We start from the raw sequence: 22,724 nt of genomic DNA on the forward strand, positions 1-22,724 counted from the left end.
CATCAATAGGTGGCAGTCAGCAAGGTTGCTTTTCTAGGAAATGGGATGCATCATTGAATGTTTCCATATATATTGTAATGGGATCTAGCTCTGGAGTTCAGTTTAGAGAGCAATTGAAGTAAGCCCATCAAGACCAGTCAGTTTGTTAATCTATATGCTTGAGACAAGAAGATTTGGTTCTGGACAAAACCATCGAAATAAGAGCAAAATAATTTTAAAAGTACTTATCAAATCTCCAAATATTTTGCAACTGAATAGATCTTAATTGTGAAATAATAATTTAGAAAAGTAAACTTTGTTTCACTAAACAGTATAAGTTAATTAAAATAGTGTAAGTGGGAAGAATTGTTGAAGCTGTAAATATTTTCTTAAATAAGTTAAGTTTTTTTTAGAATACAACTTAATTCTTTACAGATACAAAATTGAACTTTGAACAAAATAATTTTTCTTTGTATGAAATATTTTACATGTCACTATAAAATTTCAGTATTTCATTCAATTAAGCTATTTTTCACTAAAATTAGGATGTCTGTTCATAAAGTTACAACTCAAAACTGAAATTGCTATGAAACTTGCACAAAAGCCATTATTAAATAAACTGAGTTTTCTTAGAAAAGTTTTTATAATTTTAAATTTCTGTAACCAGAATAGCTTTAAACTTCAGTATATGATTTCACTTTTGTGAAATCATATCCTGAAGTAGTTCCTTTTGCTGGGAAAATAGAAAAAAAGCAAATAAAGCTAAACATCAAGGTTTACAGCTTTATGCTTACATTAATGTTTTTAACAATTGCAGTGTGGAAGGTGTTTAAGAAACACACAAAAACCGTTAGATTCACTCCAACATTTAAATTTAATTTGTCAAAATATTTTCGTCGCTTTGAGACCGCGACCTGTTCACTGACAAAATTCTGTGCTGCAGTGAACAGGTTGCGGTCTCAAAGCGCCGAAAATATTTTGACAAATTAAATTAAAATGTTGAAGTGAATCTAATGGTTTATAAACACCTTCCACGCTGCAATTGTTTTCGTTCCAGCACACGATCTCAGATCAGGTCACTTGCTATGCAAGTACATCTCCATAATGTTTTTAACAATTACTGGAAAGAAATTTTCTGACTGTTCTTGAATTGTTTGAGTGACTGTACTGCCTCAGTCTCATCCAATGCATGTCACCATAGAAACGTTGATGTAAAAGCAAGGATAATGATAATGTAGTGTAATTAAATTTAACCCGTTAGTATTCACATTATTCTGTCAGAAATAATGCTTATTTATTCTCATTATTTTGTATTAATAATACATTATGTTGTAGCTTTGAGATTTTTCAGAAGTAACTTAATTTTTAGACTGATGTTGTAGGGTTGGTGTGAGAGTTGAGATCTGGTCAGTTGGATCATAAAACAAGTAGAATATTTTGGCTGGTTATGGCCAGTTTAAATGCTGAAGGGTTAATAGGATAATGTTAGTTCATTTAGCATGTTTTTTCATGCTAGCATGGACTGGACAGGAACATATTTGAGTCAGTTTATGGTTGGATGCTCTATTTGTCACCAACCCATACCTGTTTTTCAAGTAAGGGATTTTTTTTTTTAAATTTCACAGGTCTTCGGAAGTACAGAGTAACTAGTCTAAATGTTAACCAGGAATGTACACCCCATTCACAGTTTTGCTCAAGCAGAGTTGTGGGAGGTCTATAATCATGTATGCATGTACACACACACATACAAATTGGGCTTCTTACAGTCTTTGCCTACTAAATTCACTCAAGGCATTGGTTGACTCAGAATGATAAGAGTCATTAGTACAAGGTGCTGTGCAGTGGGACTGAACCGTAAACCATGTGGTTGTGAAGCAGACTTGCTCTTTTAATTAAATTTTTAAAATTTCAGTTTCGTAATTGTAATTTTTGTTTAGCATTAATTGTAAATAATGTTTTTCTATATTATTTAAAAGTAAGTTTTGTTTTAATCAGGATGTTTTTAATAGAAAACATTGAAGTAACCAAAATACACAAAATATGCACTCATTGAAGTTAAGATATTGGAAAATTCTGTCACTTCTTTTTTCCTCATTCCTTTTGCTAAGTTAACATGAGTGGGTTGATGGTCATTGAAACAATTTTACAGCCCAATGCTCATTTACTAGTAATTTTTGTAAAAATAGGAGTGGAACCTGTTTCTATCAGCTAAGCAAACTGCATCAGTTATGTACCTTGTCCCAAGTGACAACAATCAGTGTTTGATTTGACGACCACCTGGTCTGTAATTTAGCACTTCATTTATTTCTCTGCCATAGTTCCTCTGTCAATAGAAGCCGTTGCAATATTGGTAATTATTTCTCTCTATACACACCAGTATTGATTTACGAAAAAATGGGAACTGCTAGCAGTAATCATTACTCATTTAGATTATGATTACAACACACAGCTATTTGTAATACGAGTAAATAATTACGTATCATTTTTAGACCATGCCTAGTTAGTAAATGTGCAATGGAATTTCAACCAATATTATGTATAACCACATCTACAGGTAAAGCACAATACTTAGCAAAAAAATTCCCAATGTATGAAATTACTGACACCTCTTTACCAGCTTATAAATATATATGGCTGTTAAAAATATGTACTTTAAACGTTCCTTGAAACCAGTTGTATAGGTTATGGCAGTTACATATGTCTAATTGCTGTAAAGAAATTTGGACATATGTCGGATGACAATTGAAATTTAATGTACACATTAATATTTCTGCTATGTTTAGATCTTCTGTAAGTTTTGTTTAGATTTTTGGAATATATCATTTACAGCTTTTGGAGTGTTTCTGTTTAAAATGACATTAAATTACTTATAGACAAGATTTTCTTCACACATTTTACAGGTTAAGAAGTCCTTTTTGCACTTACATAGTTTCATGTTCAGTCCCACTGTGCAGCCTTTGAACAAGTGGAACCTTGGTTTACAAATGCTTCTCATCATGAACAAATTGGTTTATGAGTAATTTTGTGGCCGTTGCCAGTACTGCATGACTGGCCTTCGTGCGGGTGACACGTAAAAGAACCCACTACACTCTCTGAGTGGTTGGCGTTAGGAAGGGCATCCAGCTGTAGAAACTCTGCCAAATTAGATTGGAGTCTGGTGTTGCCATCCGGTTTTACCAGTCCTCAGTCAAATCGTCCAACCCATGCTAGCATGGAAAGCGGACGTTAAACGATGATGATGATGATGATGAAAACATCTTGAGTAATGAACATGCAAGTCAGCAACAATGATTGGTGACAAGCTCAGAGGATCAGTGGGAGAGCATGTCACTGTTGTCTAGCTTTTACTTAGTGCACATCTCTGCTCGAATTCGCTGTTCCTTCTCTCACTACTTGACAACTCATGTTGGTTTATGTCCCATAACTTTTTTGTTTGGTAAAAGAGATTGATAGAATAAATACCAGACTTTAAATAAGATGGGATTGATTTGATCAAGAAAAAAAAGCCATTAGCCCAGCATGGCTTTATTCCATTGATTGAAACAAGTAAAAGAAAAGAAGAAATGATATTTTGTGTTTTCTCCCTCCTATGTCTTTCTTGTATATCAAACCCGGAATCTTATAAAAAGTCTATCTAAACTTAATAACATATTGTTTTCTTCCCATTACATAAGTTGATAGCTAAATTGTGTGCTTTGTCACATAGACCTGTTCATTTTTTTAAATGAATCTTGAAAAGTTATAAAGCTAATTATTAAATTTTCCATTTAATCTGTAAACTATTAGTCAGCTGTATAATTGTCCTATTCTTTTATCTTGGTAAACCTTAGAGAGAGTAGAGAACATACAGCAATGGAAATGTTTTTTTCTTTAATTGAATATTGTTTTCTAATAGAAGAAAAATATTAGAATTGCTAACCAAATTAAAAAAAATATATATATATATATGTATATTGTTGCAGATGTGTATTCAGCATAAACTTGAACTTGAACTTGAACTGTCAAACCTTTATTTCATAGTAAGTTCTAACTTACTTGACTTCTCGGCCACTGACAAATAGTACAAATAAGTCAGTTTTAGTAACTGTATTATTTGTCCATTTCATAGAGAGTAACGTACTACAGATCTGTATAAAAGTTCTTGGTTCAATCCCAGCTTGAGAATGCATGCACACATGATGATAAACTGAGGTTAAGGAATGGAATTAAGTGAAGAACCTGGAAATTTTTTTTCTCCTTTCCCTTAAAAAAACTCATCTGAGCAGTTTAGGTATGTGATGTGCATGACTTGCAAAATGAACAAGTAATTGCATTCAGAGATATTGGTGAAGACCGATTATACTCATGCTATGGCTATGAATGAGTTGTTTAGCTCCAACCACGATTAAACCAATGGCATTCACGTTCAAGTCATGCAAGCATGGAAAACAGATGTTGGAGGAGGAGGAGGATTCAAGTTGTGACTATCCCATCTTTTCTGATATTTAGGACTACAATATCCAATGTATCCTTTTTATAAGATTGATAGGGTATGGTATGAGGGAGATTTGGTCGGTCCTAGCAGATAATCTCACAGACTCCTTTTTTTTTTATCTCATTAATATTGTCTTTTAGCTCCATATCAGCAGAACTGTGATGAAAGGCATTCCAACAAAGACCATCCCTATCATTTATTTTTAGGCCAGTGTATCTAGGATGTTATCCAATGTCTCAAGATGGATGTGATCTGTGTGGGATTTGGTATCTACTTCTAGCAGGTTGAGTGAAGGCAAAAACCAACCTTTATCTGTCTACAGGCCTTTTTCTTCATATTAGATATAAAGGCCACAACACTAAAACAATAATCGAATAAACCCTATTGTAGTACAGTAAAACATTACATAAAGCAACCCATAATATTTGTGAGAAATGAAATTGTTCATATTAAGTCAGACATAAAGATTGTTGCAGAATTCTGATAAAAAGTTACGTTCTGACATGATTGTGTGCCCTACAAAATAACAAAAGCACTTCATACAGCTCGTGCTGCAGGTCACCCATGATTCAAATAAGCCTCTCTACTCCTTCACTTTGTTGATAGGATACAGGCCTGAAACCAGGAGATACTTGAGACAAAGTTATTAGTTGTGGAGTGTTAAATGTGATAGTGAATGAGAAAAGGTTTGGATAAATTAAAGATAAACTGTTGTGCTGACTAATATTATCTGTCAGTTGATCACTTGATAACTTCTGTAACTTAATACCTTTTGAATAATCATATTATGTTTTTTAAGTCACTACTTTCCAAAAAATTAAATATATATACAAATTTGTGGATTCTTTTATTCTTCTACTTGTTTCAGTCATTTGGTTATGGCCATGCTGGAGCACCACCTTAACAGGGTTTTTTCTCTTTTTTAGTCAAAGAAATCAACCCCAGGACTTTGTAAGCCTAGTACTTGTTCTATCAGTCTCTTTTGCCGAACCACCAAGTTACAGGGACGTAAACACTAATATCAGTTGTCAAGTGATGGTGTGACACACACACACACACACACATATATATGGCATAAGGAAGGGAAACCATGCCACATCAGACTGGAACCTGATGCACCTCTCTCTTATCAGTTCCAGTCAAACTGTCTAACTCATGCCAACATGGAAAGCAGACGTTAAATGGTGGTGGGTGGGTGTGTATATATATATGTATATACTTTATTACAAAGCATATTACTCTACCTCTAGTATTAGTACTATTTTTTCTGTCTTGTTTCGCATTTATGTGCTTACTGTGGTGTGTAAGAAGAAGAAGATATATATGTATGATGGGCTTCTCCCAATTTCTGTCAACCAAATCCACTTTCCCAAGGTGCCACACAGTGGAACTGAACCCAGAACCATGTGGTTGGGGAGCAAGCTTCTTGCCCCACAGCCATGCCTCCTGCATTTGTTGTGGATAGTTTTAATTCCCATTTGTAACAAGATAACTGGTTTAATCTATAAGCACATGCATTTTATTCTAGAAAAAAGACCTGTCCTGATATTATATTTTAAATTTTTTTTATAGACTTTAAATAACAACCATTTTCTCTTTTAATCTTTAAAAGGAAAAAGCCTACTGATTTTATAAGAATCAGTTGGCTTCATCTTCAAAAAGTTTAAAATTATCAAAAACCAAAATTTCATTTTCACTTTTGTCTTTTCTACAGATTGTATCTATTTCTCTTAATATGTATGAAAATTTTTGGCAGTGCTTGTAAGCATATGAGTAACTTGTTGGCCCTTCCCTTTTTCTCTCATTCAAAAAGTTGCAATTTTCTCTCTCTCTCTCTCTTTTCCTGCTTCCCCTCCATTTTGTGATAAGACTGGTGTGGCCTCAATTATGGGTGTTGGTTTTCAGGTAGAAGAATGCCTACGTTAGACTGAACCAGGGTCAAGCTTTACTATTTACTGCTCCATATTTGGTGAACTAGTACAGAGTTGGAACACATTCATCATTTTGGCATTCAAAATCTTAACCATTTCAACAGGAAGTCACAGTTGTAATTCTATTAACTTATCTGGATTTTCTAAGAAATCTCTTACTATTTTGCTTTGGTAGAATAGATTTGTCACACATCACATTCGATGGATATTGGCATTGGTTATTCTTAAAGAATTTTGTTCTCATTGTCATAATTTTATTATTTTTGAATTAGTTATTTAGTTATTTGGCTCTTCATAAAATTTCTCAAAAATTTATCTTAAAAAACACAAATTTGCTTCCTAATTTGTTTCTAATTTGAAATTTCTCCAAAATAAAAGGTTTTATAGTTTATCGCTTTGAGGGTAGTTTTAACTTATTGGTCCCAGGTAGGAAGAGTTCAGCTTAAGGATTGGTTGGTTGATCAGATTCATCATCATTGAAAGTTGCCATATGTGGCCCAAAATTTGAAACTTGTTTTATATTCCAGTTGGCCAGATCTGGCCTCTCGCACCTACCTAACAATGTCATTGTAAAAATAAGCAATCACATCATTGGAATCTCAAAGCCTCAAGATAATGCATGATTAATTCAAATCTATCTGAATCATCATATTTGACAGTAATCTGAATGCTAATGGGTTAAAGTTACCTCCTGATTCTATGTATCTTCTCATCTCAAACTAGTTCTCAGATTTCTTGAGTACTTGCTCATCTTAAACATTTAATCCAGCACCCTCTTACAAACCCCCAAATTTGTAGACTATCCAATGCTGTGTGAATGTTGAGTGAATTCTTGAGCCATAGAAATATATTTTGCCTCAAATGATAGCTGGACATTTTAGTTGCTTCAATTTACTACAGTGGACAGATTTGCTTTATTTTTCTCAGCAGTATAAAAACCCACCAATTATGGTATGTAAACATTTTTTAGATATGAAAGGATTATTTAAAATTAAAATGAAGAACATAATGAAAACGGTTTACTGACTAAAGCACAATATATAAAAAATTTCAATTTGTGTCACTGGATTGGCAGAACCATTTACATGTCAGCCTTGTATTTGTTTCAGCTTTTCACATTCTGAGTTCAAATTCTGCCAAAGTCAGTTTTGCTTTTCATCCTTCCAGTGTCGATAAAGTAAGGTATCGGTCAAGTATTTAGGTTGATTTAATCAACTTACACTCTCCTCCAAAATGCTGGCCTTGTGCCTTGAAGCAATATTTATATTTTCAAATAGTAGCAAAGATTTAACTTGAAATTACAAAATATTTTAGCTGCACAAGTCAAATTATTTCAGCTGGATTGAGAGGGTGACAACTCACTTTCCTTCAATAATTTTGATGCTGTCTGCTGAGAGGTTAAAAATAAACCTTCTTAGTCACCAGTACTTTTCTTCATACCTTTGTACTTGCTATTGTCTTTCCTTATCTATGAGACTTTTTACCCATGTCATATACTAGTTACTTGAACTAGTTTAGGTTTAGTTATCATGTTGAATTTATGTTGATTTCTCAATTGTCATGGACTACTGCTTAAATCTGCCTTATTGTGCTATAACTGTAAACTTCTGAGAGTAATGGATTAAACTGTAAGAATTTGGCTATATTCAGATTGTGAAATTTATGAATGAAGTGTCCAAGTTACATGAGAAGAAAAAAATTTTTTTATAAAATAATTGTTTGAATGGTAGTAATTCTAAAGTAATTACCATCAACATCATTAGAATTCATAATGGTAAACAAAATTAACTCTTATTTCAGTTTGATATGTAATTGAGAACATGCCATAAAAAATGTTGTAATCTGGTACTCTTGGGAACTGGAGAGTGTTGGCTTAGAAAATGTTCTGCTGTATTAGAACTCGTTCTTAGAAAATACAATTTGTATCCTACAAAAGTACATGATTATATCACAAAACAGAAATACATGGAATAGTAATGAAGATGGATATAAATACATCACCACCATTTGAAATCCCATTTTTTATGCTAGTATGGTTTGAACAGATTTTAAATTTTCTAATTCAGAGTTATTTGCCCTTTTAGATAAGTTGGAGCTCGTGTCACATTGTTGGTGAAATTTCTATAGCTGGATGCCCTTCCTATTGTTAACCTTTTTTTTACAGTATACAAGATTCATTTTAGGTACTGGCACTAAAATGTCTTACCTCTGGCATGACTAAAGACGCCTTTGTACCTTGTGTGCTCCCCTTGTACCTATACATTTGTTGTTGTAGTAGTAGTAGTAGTAGTAGTAATGTTTCTAGCATAGGCACAAGGCCAGAAATTTGGGGATAGGGAATGGTTGTAAATATTGACCCACTGAAGGATGTAGAGTTGACCTTGAAATGATTTGAAATTAAGATAAATAGCTGGAACAAGTAGTGTGTGGCAAGGTTAGAAACTTGGAAACTAGTGGAAGTAGTTGATTATGTTAAATCTTTGTACTGAACTGATATTTTGGTTTATTGATCCCTCCCGAAAAGGATAAAAGGTAAAGTTGACCTCTGAGGTTTGAAACTCAGATCATAAATGGCCAGAAGTAAATAATGATTCTACCAATCCAATAATATGAAATTCTATAAAAAAATGTTTATTTTGTGAAGAGTTGGCTTAAGTTCTGTACCCTGTAGCTACCACTATACTGATGTGTATAAATACACAAAACGATGTATGAATTAACCTTAAATACACAAACTTGAGATCAGTACAGTAAATATTGTACAAAACTGTTAATTTCACTTAAAACAGTGGTCTAATTAAGCTTTAATGAAGGACCTCATAATATTAACATCCTTTTAATCTCATTTCACTTAATCCTCTTCCTGAGCAAGATTGTCGTCAGACATTGTTCAACAAATCTTGATGTGAAACTGTGTGTTGAAACAGATATTGTTCAACTTGGGGAGGGTCATCTTGCCAATAAAGACACACACACATTAGTTGTATTTCACTGCAGTTTTAATGATATTAGATAATTAGTTAACACATTTTGTTTATCAATAAGAGTTCCATGAGTAATCAAGGATTGGGAAACTAAATCTAGAATTTCTAGTAACTTACAAGATTTTAATTTCGTGTAGTAAAGGAGTTGTATACAATGATTTTATTGACAGTGATTGCAGGGGTTATATATTAGAATTGAAGATACTTTCATGCACTCTGCTTTTGGTGTAAGATTGTCTTGTGGTGTCTAGGTTGCGTAGATTATGCCTGTGCTGAATATTAATGCTGAGTGAAGGGTGGAATAATTTATGCTGAGTGTGTATTAAACATAACAGTGGGAAAAGGTTATTAATGTTCAGAGGTGTGGGAGGCAAATGGATTGAGTAATGCTAGAATGTGGGTGGGAGAGTGGATTGTATGCAAGCAACAAAACACTTCACCAAAGGTACCCAAGGACCTGGCAGTGGTGTTAAACAGGATAAACAGTCTACCCATCTTTGTAGGAGAACCAAAGTGTCTTCTTTGTGTGTCAGTTTTCATTTGAAGATAATGTCCTACTCCACTTTGTTTCTACCCTCATAACATTTGCCACAAAGCTTTGCTTTTAGGTATCTGGTGAGTGTCCAAGCAGTGTACCCATACAGTAGCACTAATTCCATAATGGCACAGAAGAAGAAGGTCTTAAGATCCTCTGGTAGTGGTGATGTATTCTTTTCTGTAGAAGCAGCATTTACTTCCTCAGTAAACGAAGCAGTATGCAGATTTTTAGAGGCTTTTGTTTGTGCTTATTTGAACCTTCCTGATTCTAGCAAATCCCTTCAGTGTTTGTGTTATTGACATAAAGGTCACTTATTTTCTGCTACTTCATCTGACTAAACAAAGCCTATGCTAACCATTGCATCGTTCGAGAGACATATTTTGCAGAACATGAATGGAGATCTACGCAGGAACTGAGTGCAGCCACTCCTACGACCACTCTGAGAATGGTTATACACTGGTCAGCTGTGCCTCTTGTAACTAGGGGTGACATTACTGAACCCCTCCTTTCCCGGACTCTCGCCTGTATTCTCTTTTAGTCACTGCATTGTGTCACCTGTGCCACGAGGAATGGAACTGTGCAGATTCTGCCGTTATCCTAATTCCACTTTTTCTCTCTCATCAAGATATCTTGCATATATGGAGGATAGCGTCAGATGTGTTCCCACCTGGCACACCCTACCAACACCCCTGTGCTGCCAGCTGCCACTTCCATACCCAGCCTTTCACTAATGACATCCCTCTCTATTACCATCCATAGTGTTTGAGTTCTCACTAGCAAACGTATAGCTGTCAACACCTTCAGCTCTGTCACTTTTCGATTACTCTCTCCTCTATCACCCTCTCAGTCTCAATCACTGTGTAATCTGTTCCAACCCATACCAGCAGAACTGATGTAAAATGATATATATATATATTTGTGTGTGTGTGTGTGTGTGTGTGTCATCTTTTTCAATATTTTGGTTTTGCTGCCATGGTTTGGATAGTTTTGCACATATTAGATATTTTGTAAGAAAAAATGTTGGTTTCTTTTAGTTTAGTGGCCGTCTTAAGATTCTGAACTTGGAGAAGTACAAAATATTTTAGTAAAACTATAGATGCAGATGTGGCTGTGTGATTGAGAAACTTGCTTATCAGCCAAATGGTCTCTGGTTTAGTCTCAGTGTGTGACACCTTAATCAAGTGTCCGTTAAGCCTTGGGAATTAGGTTGGTGGAAACTGAAAGAAGCCCATCGTTGACATGTGATGGCTGTAAACAAATGTCACCTTTATACAAATAAGGTTGATCATTTCCAGTTTTCCATAATTTTTTATTTTTGAGCAATTATTACCTTGCTAGGAAATGGGTGAGAGTTGGCAACAGGTAGGATATCTCACCCATGCAAGCATGGAAAAGAGGATATTTGATGATGTAATTTTCTTTTTTCATTGTGTGTGTTTCTTAATGCCAGTGTCTTATTCTTAATGTAAATTACTTTCCATGTACCTGTATGTTGTTTTTCTAGAGCAAATGTCTCAAAAACCCGATTTTAATCGATAGCCCATCATTTTAAGCTACAGAAATTATATACGAGTACACAAAAATAATCTTTTGGAGGAGCCTTTTATAGTCTAAATGCCAGCTGAAAGAGAATGGTTGCTTTGCTAATTCCATCTAAATCTTTCACTGATAATTTAATGAGAAATATTGGTCACAATGGATTTAAATTATTTCTGATGTATTTATATTCTCCCAGATGTATTTTGCTTTTTTCGTATGTAAATAAAACTTAAATGAAGTTTCTTTTTCCTTTTTTTGTTGTCTTCTCCATTGCAATAATTTTGTATAAATTACAGAAATTTAGAAAACCTTTTGCTGAGAAGCATATTAGTTATCTAAAAGTTTTATAACCGTACAGATTTATCATAAGAGATGAGTTTACAACTTATATTGTCCTAATTTTGAAGGCATTTTCTATTAATTTTACAAAATATTTCCATATTCATGTAATATTGATGAAATATTTAATGTAATATAGTTTTTATGCATGGATGTTAATAAATTGTGCATGTTATTTACTATGACAGGTTTAACTTGCACTTTGTTATGCAAGCTTGTTTTTTTGTTTTTTTTATTCACAGTATTTACTTTATCACTTTCTGTGCTTGTGTGCTGAGCCAAAATTGATTACTATCCAATATGGCCTGCAGCCAACAACAACTGAAAGTAATAGTTATAATTTTTTAACAATGGATTTGTACGATATATGTCAAACGGGATTGAAATAGTTTTGTAGGAGAAATAGTAATTTTTAGTTTCTAAAAAGAGTTCCTGTTTTGATTCTGAAGAAATGCTGTTTGTTTAATGGTTTTATATACAAGCCTTATCAAGTAACTAATGCCTTCATTATTAATTTGCTATAAACATTGATAGAATGCAAAAATATTTGGTTATGATTAATCTTAAATACTTTCTTTTTGGATTGTATTGCCATTTATAGTTTTGATGAATGGTCTTGTTTATTTACATTTGGTCTTAGAGCTTATAGGCATGTAAAAGTGAACTAGTTTGTACCTCATGTATTAATAGCTAAATCACACACACACATGCTGTTTCATTCTGAGTATCCATTTTTTTTTTTTATGTAGCCCTCTTATGTATGGTGTAAATGGTTTCCACTTTTAGATGACGTCGGTACATCATGTCTTGTGGTTTTCCATCTTTAAGTGGAATTCATTCTGTGGCAAGCTTACAGATGAGGTTTTCAACAGGAAGGTATTGTGAAATGACAATACCTTCGAGAGTGTCCCACTGTGCAAATATACTTCTAGAGTGGTTGGCGTTAGGAAGGGCATCCAGCTGTAGAAACTCTGCCAAATTTAGATTGGAGCCTGGTGTTGCCATCCGGTTTCACCAGTCCTCAGTCAAGTCGTCCAACCCATGCTAGCATGGAAAGCGGACGTTAAACGATGATGATGATGATGCCAAAAACAAGATCTACTGAACAATCGTCCCTTGTTCTCTCAACATAGACTCCACATATCATCTCTTACTGACATAGAAACTCACATTTTATTTATCTTGTGTGATAACCCTTAACTAAGCCTTGTTATCAAACCATCACTTTGAAAGATGGTGTCCTCCACATGTAAATTCTACTCTTGACCGCACTTGGATATCAGCCAGAAAGACTTCCAGTTACTCTTGTTCAGTTTCCCAACCCCTTCTCTAAACACATCTACTTCTTCCTCTACTGCTCTCTGGATTCTTCCAATCAACAACTCTGACTAAATTGCTTCCTGTATCAAGAACATTTTACTTCACCCTTCACTAAAGTCCTTCTCTCCAATGACTTCAATCAGTTTTGGCTCTCGTATTTAAACCAAATCTTTTACAGTCCTCCTCTCTCTCTTAGCATCTGTTAGTTTTATTCCCTATATACATCTCTGACTGAGAAACAGACACTCCAAACATATTTGAACTCTTTTTTTATTTTTAATCTGAAGACAACCTTTACCAAACCATCACCGTCTCCGCACCTTTTAAGTTCATCTGACTACCGCCTTATTGCATCCATCCACCATTCATCCGTTCACTGCATTCCTTCTCTTAAACTCTGTGGAACTTCAAGTTAGTCTACCGGTCAGATTGCCCTCAGGTTTTTGCTGAGAGTTATCTGTAGCAGCACTTGCTACCCTGTCCAAAATACCTAAGCAGGTGACTTCATACCATCCTTTTCAACATGCTTCCCCTGTAGTTATACACCACATAAAACTAAACTCAGCCCTAGGTAGCACAAGTAGTTCACTCACAGCTGTGCTTCAGTAGCTCAGGTAAAGAACATGATCTAAAATGCTTGGAGAATATCACCCACTCTTAGAAACCAGTCTTGGAGCAGTCGCAGTGCTAAGTAATACAACTTTTACCTAGCACTGCGCCAAGACTTTTCATACCATGTATCTAACAGTGCCCAAACACTCCCACTGTCAAAACAGCACCCAGTGCTTTTGGTCTCTTACCAAAAGGAGCTGTGTGTGTGTGTGTGCTGTTACACACACAAACACATCCTGGACTACATCCAAAGAGAGGCCACTTGACTGATTGACGTGAGTTGCTCACTAATATTCCTCCACCTCTGGCCCACTGACACCCTGTGTCTATTTTCTTTTACTCCTGCAGTTCCCTCTACACCTTTAGGCTGGCTTGTCTCATACTGTCTCTACTCCGGCACACTAGACCCACTCGCCTCTCATTACCCATATCGTCTCCACTTCAAGGCCTTGCACTAAACACTATGTTCATTCCTTCCTTCTTAGAATATCAGATCCCCTGGAATTTCCATCATAAAAATTATTCCTGCAGCTATCAAGTTGTAAGTGTTGACTAGGGACATTAATGACAGTGGTCTCATTAGTGTTGGAGCCTGTGAAAGCAATAGGCACAGCCCCTTCCTTCAAACCCAACCAGTAAATAAATCATCATCATTTAACATATGTTGTCTATGCTGTTATGGGTTGGACAGTTAAACCAGGGCTGGTAAGCTGAGTTTGCACCAGACTCCAGTCTGATTTGGCATATATGGCTGAATGCCCTTTCTAACACCAAATATAAAAATAATTCATTGTGATCAGCATTCCCTAAAATTTTCTTATATCACTGAATGGTACTTTTTCTGACACAAAGATCAAAAATATTTGAGCTTCAAAGCTAGTGCACAGCATTTGAACTTTGGTGCTACCATAGCTTGCTGCACTGATATGGTGACAATGCAACTGTCTAGCTGAGAGGAAATTTGAAATTGATAGAATGTTGCTAATGAAGAGAGAAATTCTTAAATTTGTGGAAATTTGCTTTATTGATACCAACTTTTCTTACAATGTTCATTACTAACCTGCAAAATGATTTGAAATTAAATTATCTGCATTATTCTAGTGAGGAATTAGTCTTTCAGATATATCTTTTTATGTTTTGGGGGACATTTGTAACTTTGGATACAGCTTTCAACAGAAACTTTGTTTTGAGATTTTTTTTTTCTGTTCCTGACAGCAAATTTCATAATTTTTGTTTTTTTCGAAAACTTTTCTCTTCACTTCCAATTTTGAAAATGCTTTGTTCCTCTAAAATATGCAATATTAATGCTTTCCTTTTGGTTTAGAAATTGGCCACAATTAGTAAAGATGGTAATGAGCACTAAGTATATAATTAGCACACAATTATTAAATTAGGTTTTGTGATTATATGTTAAGAGTTTTTACTGCCATTGAAAGGAGTGAAATGACTACTTTTCGCTTCTTGAAACCCAACGAAAATGCACTGCTTCACCTGAATGTCTACAAGATTATTTAAAAGATAACATAATTGGTTATTGTTCCTTCTCACATATAATAAAACTATGAATTTAGAACACCTTTTGAACAATACTGTATATAGTTTCAAATTTTCTTTGCAACCTGTTGTTAATATTTGAGTTTTCACATTAAATGCAAATACACTGTGTTCAAAATGTTTTGGTCTGGCTTAGACATACATTGTAATAATAGCTAAAGAATGAATCAGTTTTAAATAGTAGCAGGATGGGTGAAATTAGCTTTCATAATTGAGCCACGGGCAGATTAAATGATAAAACTATGAAAATTTTTAACAGTATTAGCTTTGTTAGCGAGGAATATATTTTGAAGAACCAGGGAAAATGGTCAGGATTAAAAGAAAATTAAAGTAGTTGAACAAAGTATTAAGGTCTTTTTGCTTCCACATAATAAGTCTCTCTGGAAATAACTTTGGTTTTGCTGTTTAATTGTCAGCATTAAAAAAAAAAATCTAATAAGCTACTTTCTAAATGATTGAAAAAAAAGAAGAAAAATACTTAAATTCTCTGTTATTTGCAAACGTTGTATTAAATCTCAATTTCAATTAAGCATATGCTCAAATTTGACTCTATAAGTGTAGATATATGGAGTTTGCTTTATAACAATATCATTTTGGTTTCAATCCCACTGCCACCATGGGCAAATGTCTTCTATCATAGCTTCCAGAGTTAGAAACTATATTGAAGGATATTGTGTGTTGATATTTCTGCTGAGGTAAAAATGGTGATGCTATGTTTACATTGCCTGGGAACAATAGGTTCTGTAGCTCTGCTTTCAAAGTCTAATGCAGCAAAAAAAAAGTCCTTAAGTTAGGTAAGGATTGGCAGCAGAAAAAGCATTTGGCCATAAAATGCTGTCTTAAAAAAAAAAAATCATTCAAGCCATACCAGCATGTGAAAATAGATATGAAACAAACCAGTGAACACACACCATACTTCAATTCCTTTTTTTTAGCTTAAGTCATTTTGAAATTTCAGATAATATCTTATCACTTCATGCTAGTTTCATACTGTTAGGCTTAATGTGGATATGATATACTTCAGTTTCCTAATGACATCTTTTTTAGTGCCAGAATATCTCTAGGTAAACAAAATGAAAAAAAAATTATTAGGCCTTTTCTGCAACTGAAAATTCCTGAACTCTTTTCACTCTAACAAACTATAAAAAGCAACCACTAATATGCCAACAAATAAGCCAACAAACATTATTAAGAGAAAATTATCAAATTTCAATAAAAGTATTTTATATACTTCTCACGATTCTGCGATATTAATATTATAAAAGTTAACCTTTTATAAAATAATCCTAAATTGTTCACATAGTTCTGCCAACTTTGTATTCATACCAGTTAATTGAACTAATTGATTACAATCAATCCTTTTGTGTTAAATTAAATGGATAATAAAATTTAGAAGATAGAAACCAATCTGGTGTTAACTGTATATTTTAGTGAGCTAAAAATTGAACCCTGAAGTTAAGAGTTGTTTGGAAACTGAGTTAAAAGCCAAACCTTAATCTCACTTTGTGATAATTATAAATTAGTTCCATTTTGTTGTTGAAAGAATAAAATGATTTCCTGGTTTACACTTACTGGTGTTTTTTAAACCAAGGAAGACAATCCACCACCACCACCACCATCTGGATTACTGTCAAATTTACTAGGCAATGCCTGAATTTGATTGTTTCTGCTCAGATATATTTTATTTTTCTATTATGTTTTAGATAGCATTTAATTCACAGCATACTAGAATCTGGATAATCTATGTAATAGGGTTCCAAATATATCAGTGAATTTGATTCCCATTTGCTTTAGATGTCATTCCATTTGAAATTTACATTTTTCTTTCTTTTTTTTCCCCCCCTATTCTTCAAATCTCTCTTCTCTCTTATTTACTTGTATTTATTTTTCATAACCTTCATATTCTGCTTACAGGGAAGTCGAGATAACATGAGCATTGTCCTCATAGCTTTTCCAGGAGCACCTAAGCTGTCAGATGAGGCAATAAGAAAAGAAAGAGAACTGGACACACGTTTGGAGAACAAAATTAAAGGTTTTTATATTTGTTTCACATTTTGGTTTTTATGCAGGAGTTGAATAATAAAAGAGTACCATGTATTTTGAATACACTAAAAATTGTGTATAAACTTTCTTTTTTTCTAATAATTTTCTGATAAAGTAATTAAGATTATGAGTATGTTACCAGCTCATGAAATTATCATCTAGAAACTGTATCACTGTTTTTAGAATATGTAAACCATATCCCTACATGTCATAAGTTGTAACTAAAATGTTGGTGTTAGCGATGGCCTCCAGCCATAAAATACTGCTTCAAAATGTCCTGTTCTAATATGTGTCTGCATGAGAAGACATATGAGAATGATGATGATGAAACCTTTTAGCAATAGAATTATTTTTATTTTGAATATTAGTTGGTCTTTGGAATTATTGAAAATGTAATAAGATATCTAGCAGAGTCTGACTTTGTGTGTCCTCAAATGTTTTGTTAATGTCAGATGTGTAACATACATTAAAATAGAACATGTGGAGGATAACATTGTTTTGAAAATGGTCCATTCTACATCTTCTGTTCTACAAGTCCCTCTCTGTATAGACATAGGTTCTATGCAAAATTGATTCTCAATTCGATTTAATTTAGCAAAAATTAGAGATGATCTACTTTGTAATTTACAAATGTTTTCTAGTAATAGTTGCCATGGATACAGTTTGCTTGGTAATCATGTGGTCACTAATTCTGATTGCATGTCAAGTGTATTCCACATTAGTCTGAGGTTGACCAATGTTTTGTGAGTGGAATTGGTTGACAGAAACTGTATGGAAGCCCATTGTGTGTGTATATGTTTGTCTCTGTGCAGAGTGTTTACATTCTACATTTTGCAAGAAAGAGAAAGTGTTGCACTAAAAATAAAACGGCAATGTTTGTTGATGCTCCTTATCTATAGATTGTCCTTTGATTCTATGCTTTGGAAGACAGCTGGAATATAAAATATCTGGAATCTGGAAAATAGGCCAGGGTGAGCAACAGGAAGGATATCTGGTTAAAAAACAATGCTTCAGTAATTTTTGTCTGACACATGCTATCATGGAAAACATGTAAAACAAAAGAACAAATAAAATTAAATAAGTTGTAAAGTGTTTTTTTCAGAAACTGCTATACAATTTAGAAAAACATGAATGGTAAGGATAATTGCTTTCATGTGTGAAGAGTGATAGAAATTCTAGAGAGAATTGTATTTGAGACCAAATACTGACTTCATTGTAAAACAGTATTGTGAAATTAAGAATGGTGCTTCTATTTGACTTTCCATTTTTTTCTTTCTTGCCTATCTCTGTCGAAAACAATTTAACCATGAAAACATTCCACTAAACTCTCATTTTTGTAGTGATTTATTTAGTTACAAGTTAAAATGTTACTTTTTGAGTGAAAATTCTTTTTTTTTATGTGTAACAGATAATTTTTATCTGTAACAGATAACGATATTGCTATGTCAGTTATTGGAGACAAGGCATCATCATTTAATGTCTGCTTTTCCATGTTTGCATGGGTTGGACAGAGTTTGAAGCAGATTTTCTACAGCCAAATGCTCTTCTTCTCACCAACCCTCACCTGTTTCCAAGCAAGTTAATATTTTCCCCTATGGCTGCACATGTTCTTGCAGAACTGTTGCAAATGAACAACACTATTTGTATATTAGACAATACGAAGACTAGGACACATGCACAGGCTATGGGCTTCTTCCAGTTTGTCTACCAAATCCACTCGCAAGGTTTTGGTTGGTCCAGGTTTATAGTAGAAGACACTTAAATTGTCACACTTTGTGGGAGTCAACCTGGAACCATGTGGCTAGGAAGCAAACTTCTTACAACACAGCCATACCTGCACCTACTTAAATCGATAATGCAAGTAACCAGTGTATGTTATACTTTGCTAGATACTTTCAGCATTTTGGTGACTTGCTAATCATCCAGTTGTTTTCCCTACGTTCATATCCTTAATGGCTTTTCTATCATTTAGAAATCTACTACAATAGCTTCTTTTTTTTTCTCTGTGTGTGTGAGTTAATGCATTTGAAGCCATTCTCCTTTTTCCTGTTCCGTTCCTGTTACTCAGCAACAGCTCTTAGAACCATTTCTATGCCTCTTTCTTAATATCAAAGCAAGTGTGCTGCTGTCATTCTGGATATACTTTCAACTGGTGATGTCTGACATATTGCCTCGCAATTCAAGAGATCATGCTTCTGATTCTCATGCTATAGAATATTAGCAGACTTTTACTTTCACCCCCCTCTCCACCCTTTAATCATCTGGAGGAAGAGAGGCTGTGCCCATGACCTTTTTTGAGGTCTTTAACCCTTTTGATACCCACCCACCTGAGGCCACCTCTATGAACTCTTTGTTTTAAAGTAATCTAAATTAAAATTGTCCATCAAAATTTTATGTTAATTTATGTTCCAAATACCAGCTGAGTAATGGAAAAGTTAGTGTAGTAAATTCTTTATTTTCTGAATTAACTGAAACTAAGGTAGTATTTTTCAACAGAAATATGGTAATAAAAGGGTTAATACTGCTGGAGGAAAATTTTCCTTGCATTGGAGATTTAGCCCAAATGATCATTGTAGTTTGCCATGCAGAAATGTCCAGTTACCCTCTGTCAGATTCCTTTATCTCTGTCCCCTTCTCACTCTAAGTGTTGTCAGTTATTGAAAGTTATGTGTGTATTAAGGTCGTGTAATTATTGAAAGTTATGTATGAATTGTTAGCTTCCACTCCTTCCTTTCCCAGTTAGCTTTCTGCTTCCGGGTGCATCTAGTTCTTATCTTGAGGTGACTAATTACACCCTTTGTTCATCAGGGAAGTTCTTGACACTTGTAATCAGCTCTCTATTTTGTGTCCTGGTTAGAAGTAGTCTCTCTGGCTGGTCATTTACATAGCAAAGCTCCAAGAACCATGATCATTCTTCTTTTCTTGTACCATGGCCATATTCACATGTGCAACAGTTATCCTGATTGTTCAACATGTCTATTAGACACTGTAATAATAAGATCACTTTTCACTGTTTGCAAGGTTGTCTGCAAAACATCTCATAAAAACGATCCTTTCGTTCATATGTTAGTTCTGACTGGAGAGCATAGGTAGAAATCAGACTGGTTATTGATTTGTCTATAACTAATCTAATCTTAGTTATTTTTTTTGCAAATGAATTATCTGAATTATCCATGTTTCTGCTAACAATATACCTATCAAAAAATTTATACCTGTGTTCCTTACATGTGTCGTCTTGTTGAGGCTCCCTTCTATTTCATCTCTTGTGCACACAGCCACTTACTTCCTCTCTAGCATGTCTAGAATCTCTCTAATCAATCTTTCACTTTGCTCACATCAATGATCATGGTTGCATTTTTTCTAAGCATTATAATAGAAGGTAACCGAATTTTACTTAAGTAAACTTTTGACTGAATGTAACAGCATTTATCATGGTAACTTCTTGATCTTCCCTAATTATTTGGGGTTTTTTTCCTCCTTTATACATTCTATTTGGAATAAAAGAAAATTTTCTTTTGTTCTCTAATACTTAATGTTGTCATTCCTTATCTAATTCATTTTGTTACTCAGCTATACTCAGGTTATTTTGAATAACTCATCTTAAATCTTGCTTGTTTCATCTTCCATTTGCTTTTATTAGATTTTGAAGCCTTCATCTCTGCTAGATATTTCAGATTAAATTTCATGTGTGCCATTCCAATACAAGCACTGATTTTTTTTTTTGTTTTTATCACACTGATTTTACAATTTCATTTCATTTTTTTTTTTTTTCCCCAGTTAGTGTTGGTAAGTTAGAATTTAAAACTCGAAGAAACCCCAATATATTGTTTTGCACTTGCTAATCAATTTAACAGTTGGAAAGAGAGGTAGTTTACATGACACTAGTAAGAGCCACCATCAGGATAGCATTATCTTAGTTCTAGTGGTGGTTACTAGTCATTAGCTCTTGCACAACTACTTTAATGTTCATTAAGCTAAAGAGTTTTTGTGAAGAAAATGACTAATTCTGTAATTATGGAGTTGATGAATTTTTCTATGCTTAGTTACTGCTACAACATAGATTCCTGTCTATTATTACTCACTATGCATCTAGGCTAAATACCTTTGAAAATGATAATTCAATTGGATCTTTTTCCATTCATTGCAGTTATCCTTACAAATCCATAGTAAACATTAAGATTCAGCAGATCATGTTTATCCCAGATATTAAGTTGCATATACTACAAAAAGCAGGTACCATCAACATCACTCCACTACTGGAGGTTGGCTGGGCGGTCACCTGCCCTTAATCATAGGCTGTAGGAAACCCTACATGAGTGGCGTTTACATCAGAAAACCATTTTGACTTAATTCTAACAATATTTTCTTTGTAGTGTTTCATGACAAGAGTAAAAAGGGAAAGAAATTCAGGTTGTAAATGTCCACAGGCCAAATTAACATGTAATAAGTATGCCATACAATACAGAGGCATCCTTTATCATCGTCATCATTGTTTTAACCTCCACTTTTTCCTTGCTAACATGGATTAAACAAGAACTCCAGTTGATCAAATAAGCAGTTCAAATAATTTCTTCCAAGCTGGTCAGATACTCATAGTTTTCTTAACGTTATAAATAACTTCAATGATTTTACTGTCTGCCACTAATGGGTTTGGTTTTGGAATTAGTGATTCAATGCTTTTTTTTTTTTTGAGATTTAAGTTCTTTTCATAAGGTCATCAACATAGAATAACTTCCAAGAGCATTTGTGTCTGAATTTATATGAAAATACCTCCCCTCTCTCCCTCTCTCTCTCTCTGTAAAATGTGTGTGTTTGTAAATTAGTGGTAATTCATTTTCTTTTTAATGAACAATGATGACTTAGAAAATATTGACATGCTATAATGATACTATTTTTAGTACTGAAGTATGCTTATTGGAAAAAAAATCTTTTCTTAATGCAAATTAACCATTCATTAGTTGTGTAGCAACTTACTGTAGATATAAATCACTTTGTTTGAGAGAGGCCATTATTCTGATTACTGTAGTTCATAAAACCATGAGAGCTGGTGAAGAGAAATGACAGACGAGCTTTGTTGTAAGAAAATGGAGGTCATTTATAAACCAGTTTCTTTGAGTAGTGTTTCCAAAGCAATGAGATAGCACACTGAAACCAGTTATTATGAAGGTTGTCATCAGACCAATAAGGCCAAGTCCTATATCTCTTGTTCAATGAATTGTCCCGAGAAGAAACAGCAACTAAGGGAGACAAGTTTTAATGATCCAAACTGTTGCTGAGTAACCAATACTGAACAGTGGAAAATTAACTCAACTAAAAGAAATATAGGCAGATCAATGATATCCGTTTTATTGGGTTTAAATTTTAAAATGCAGTCTTTAAAGTCCGATGGGCAAGAGGAATGGATGGCATCT

At 34.0% G+C, this 22,724-nt stretch overlaps 1 protein-coding gene across 22 annotated transcripts in view; it reads left to right on the top strand.

Annotated features, from left to right (window-relative positions):
* The window catches only part of LOC106873603 (protein phosphatase 1B), a 73,719-nt gene that overhangs the window by 40,586 nt on the left and 10,409 nt on the right, over positions 1-22,724 (top strand). For all 22 annotated transcript variants that reach the window (XR_016242423.1, XR_008264335.2, XR_016242421.1 and 19 more), the window contains one exon: positions 17,185-17,302. Coding sequence is in view for 16 of the 22 variants with exons in the window: in XM_089354511.1 (XP_089210637.1) it covers positions 17,185-17,302 (118 nt within the window). In the remaining 6 variants the exon portion in view is untranslated. The remainder of the gene's footprint in view (positions 1-17,184; positions 17,303-22,724) is intronic.

Source organism: Octopus bimaculoides, chromosome 6 (assembly GCF_046866305.1).
Source record: "Octopus bimaculoides isolate indiv1 chromosome 6, ASM4686630v1, whole genome shotgun sequence".
Classification (NCBI taxonomy): domain Eukaryota; kingdom Metazoa; phylum Mollusca; class Cephalopoda; order Octopoda; family Octopodidae; genus Octopus; species Octopus bimaculoides.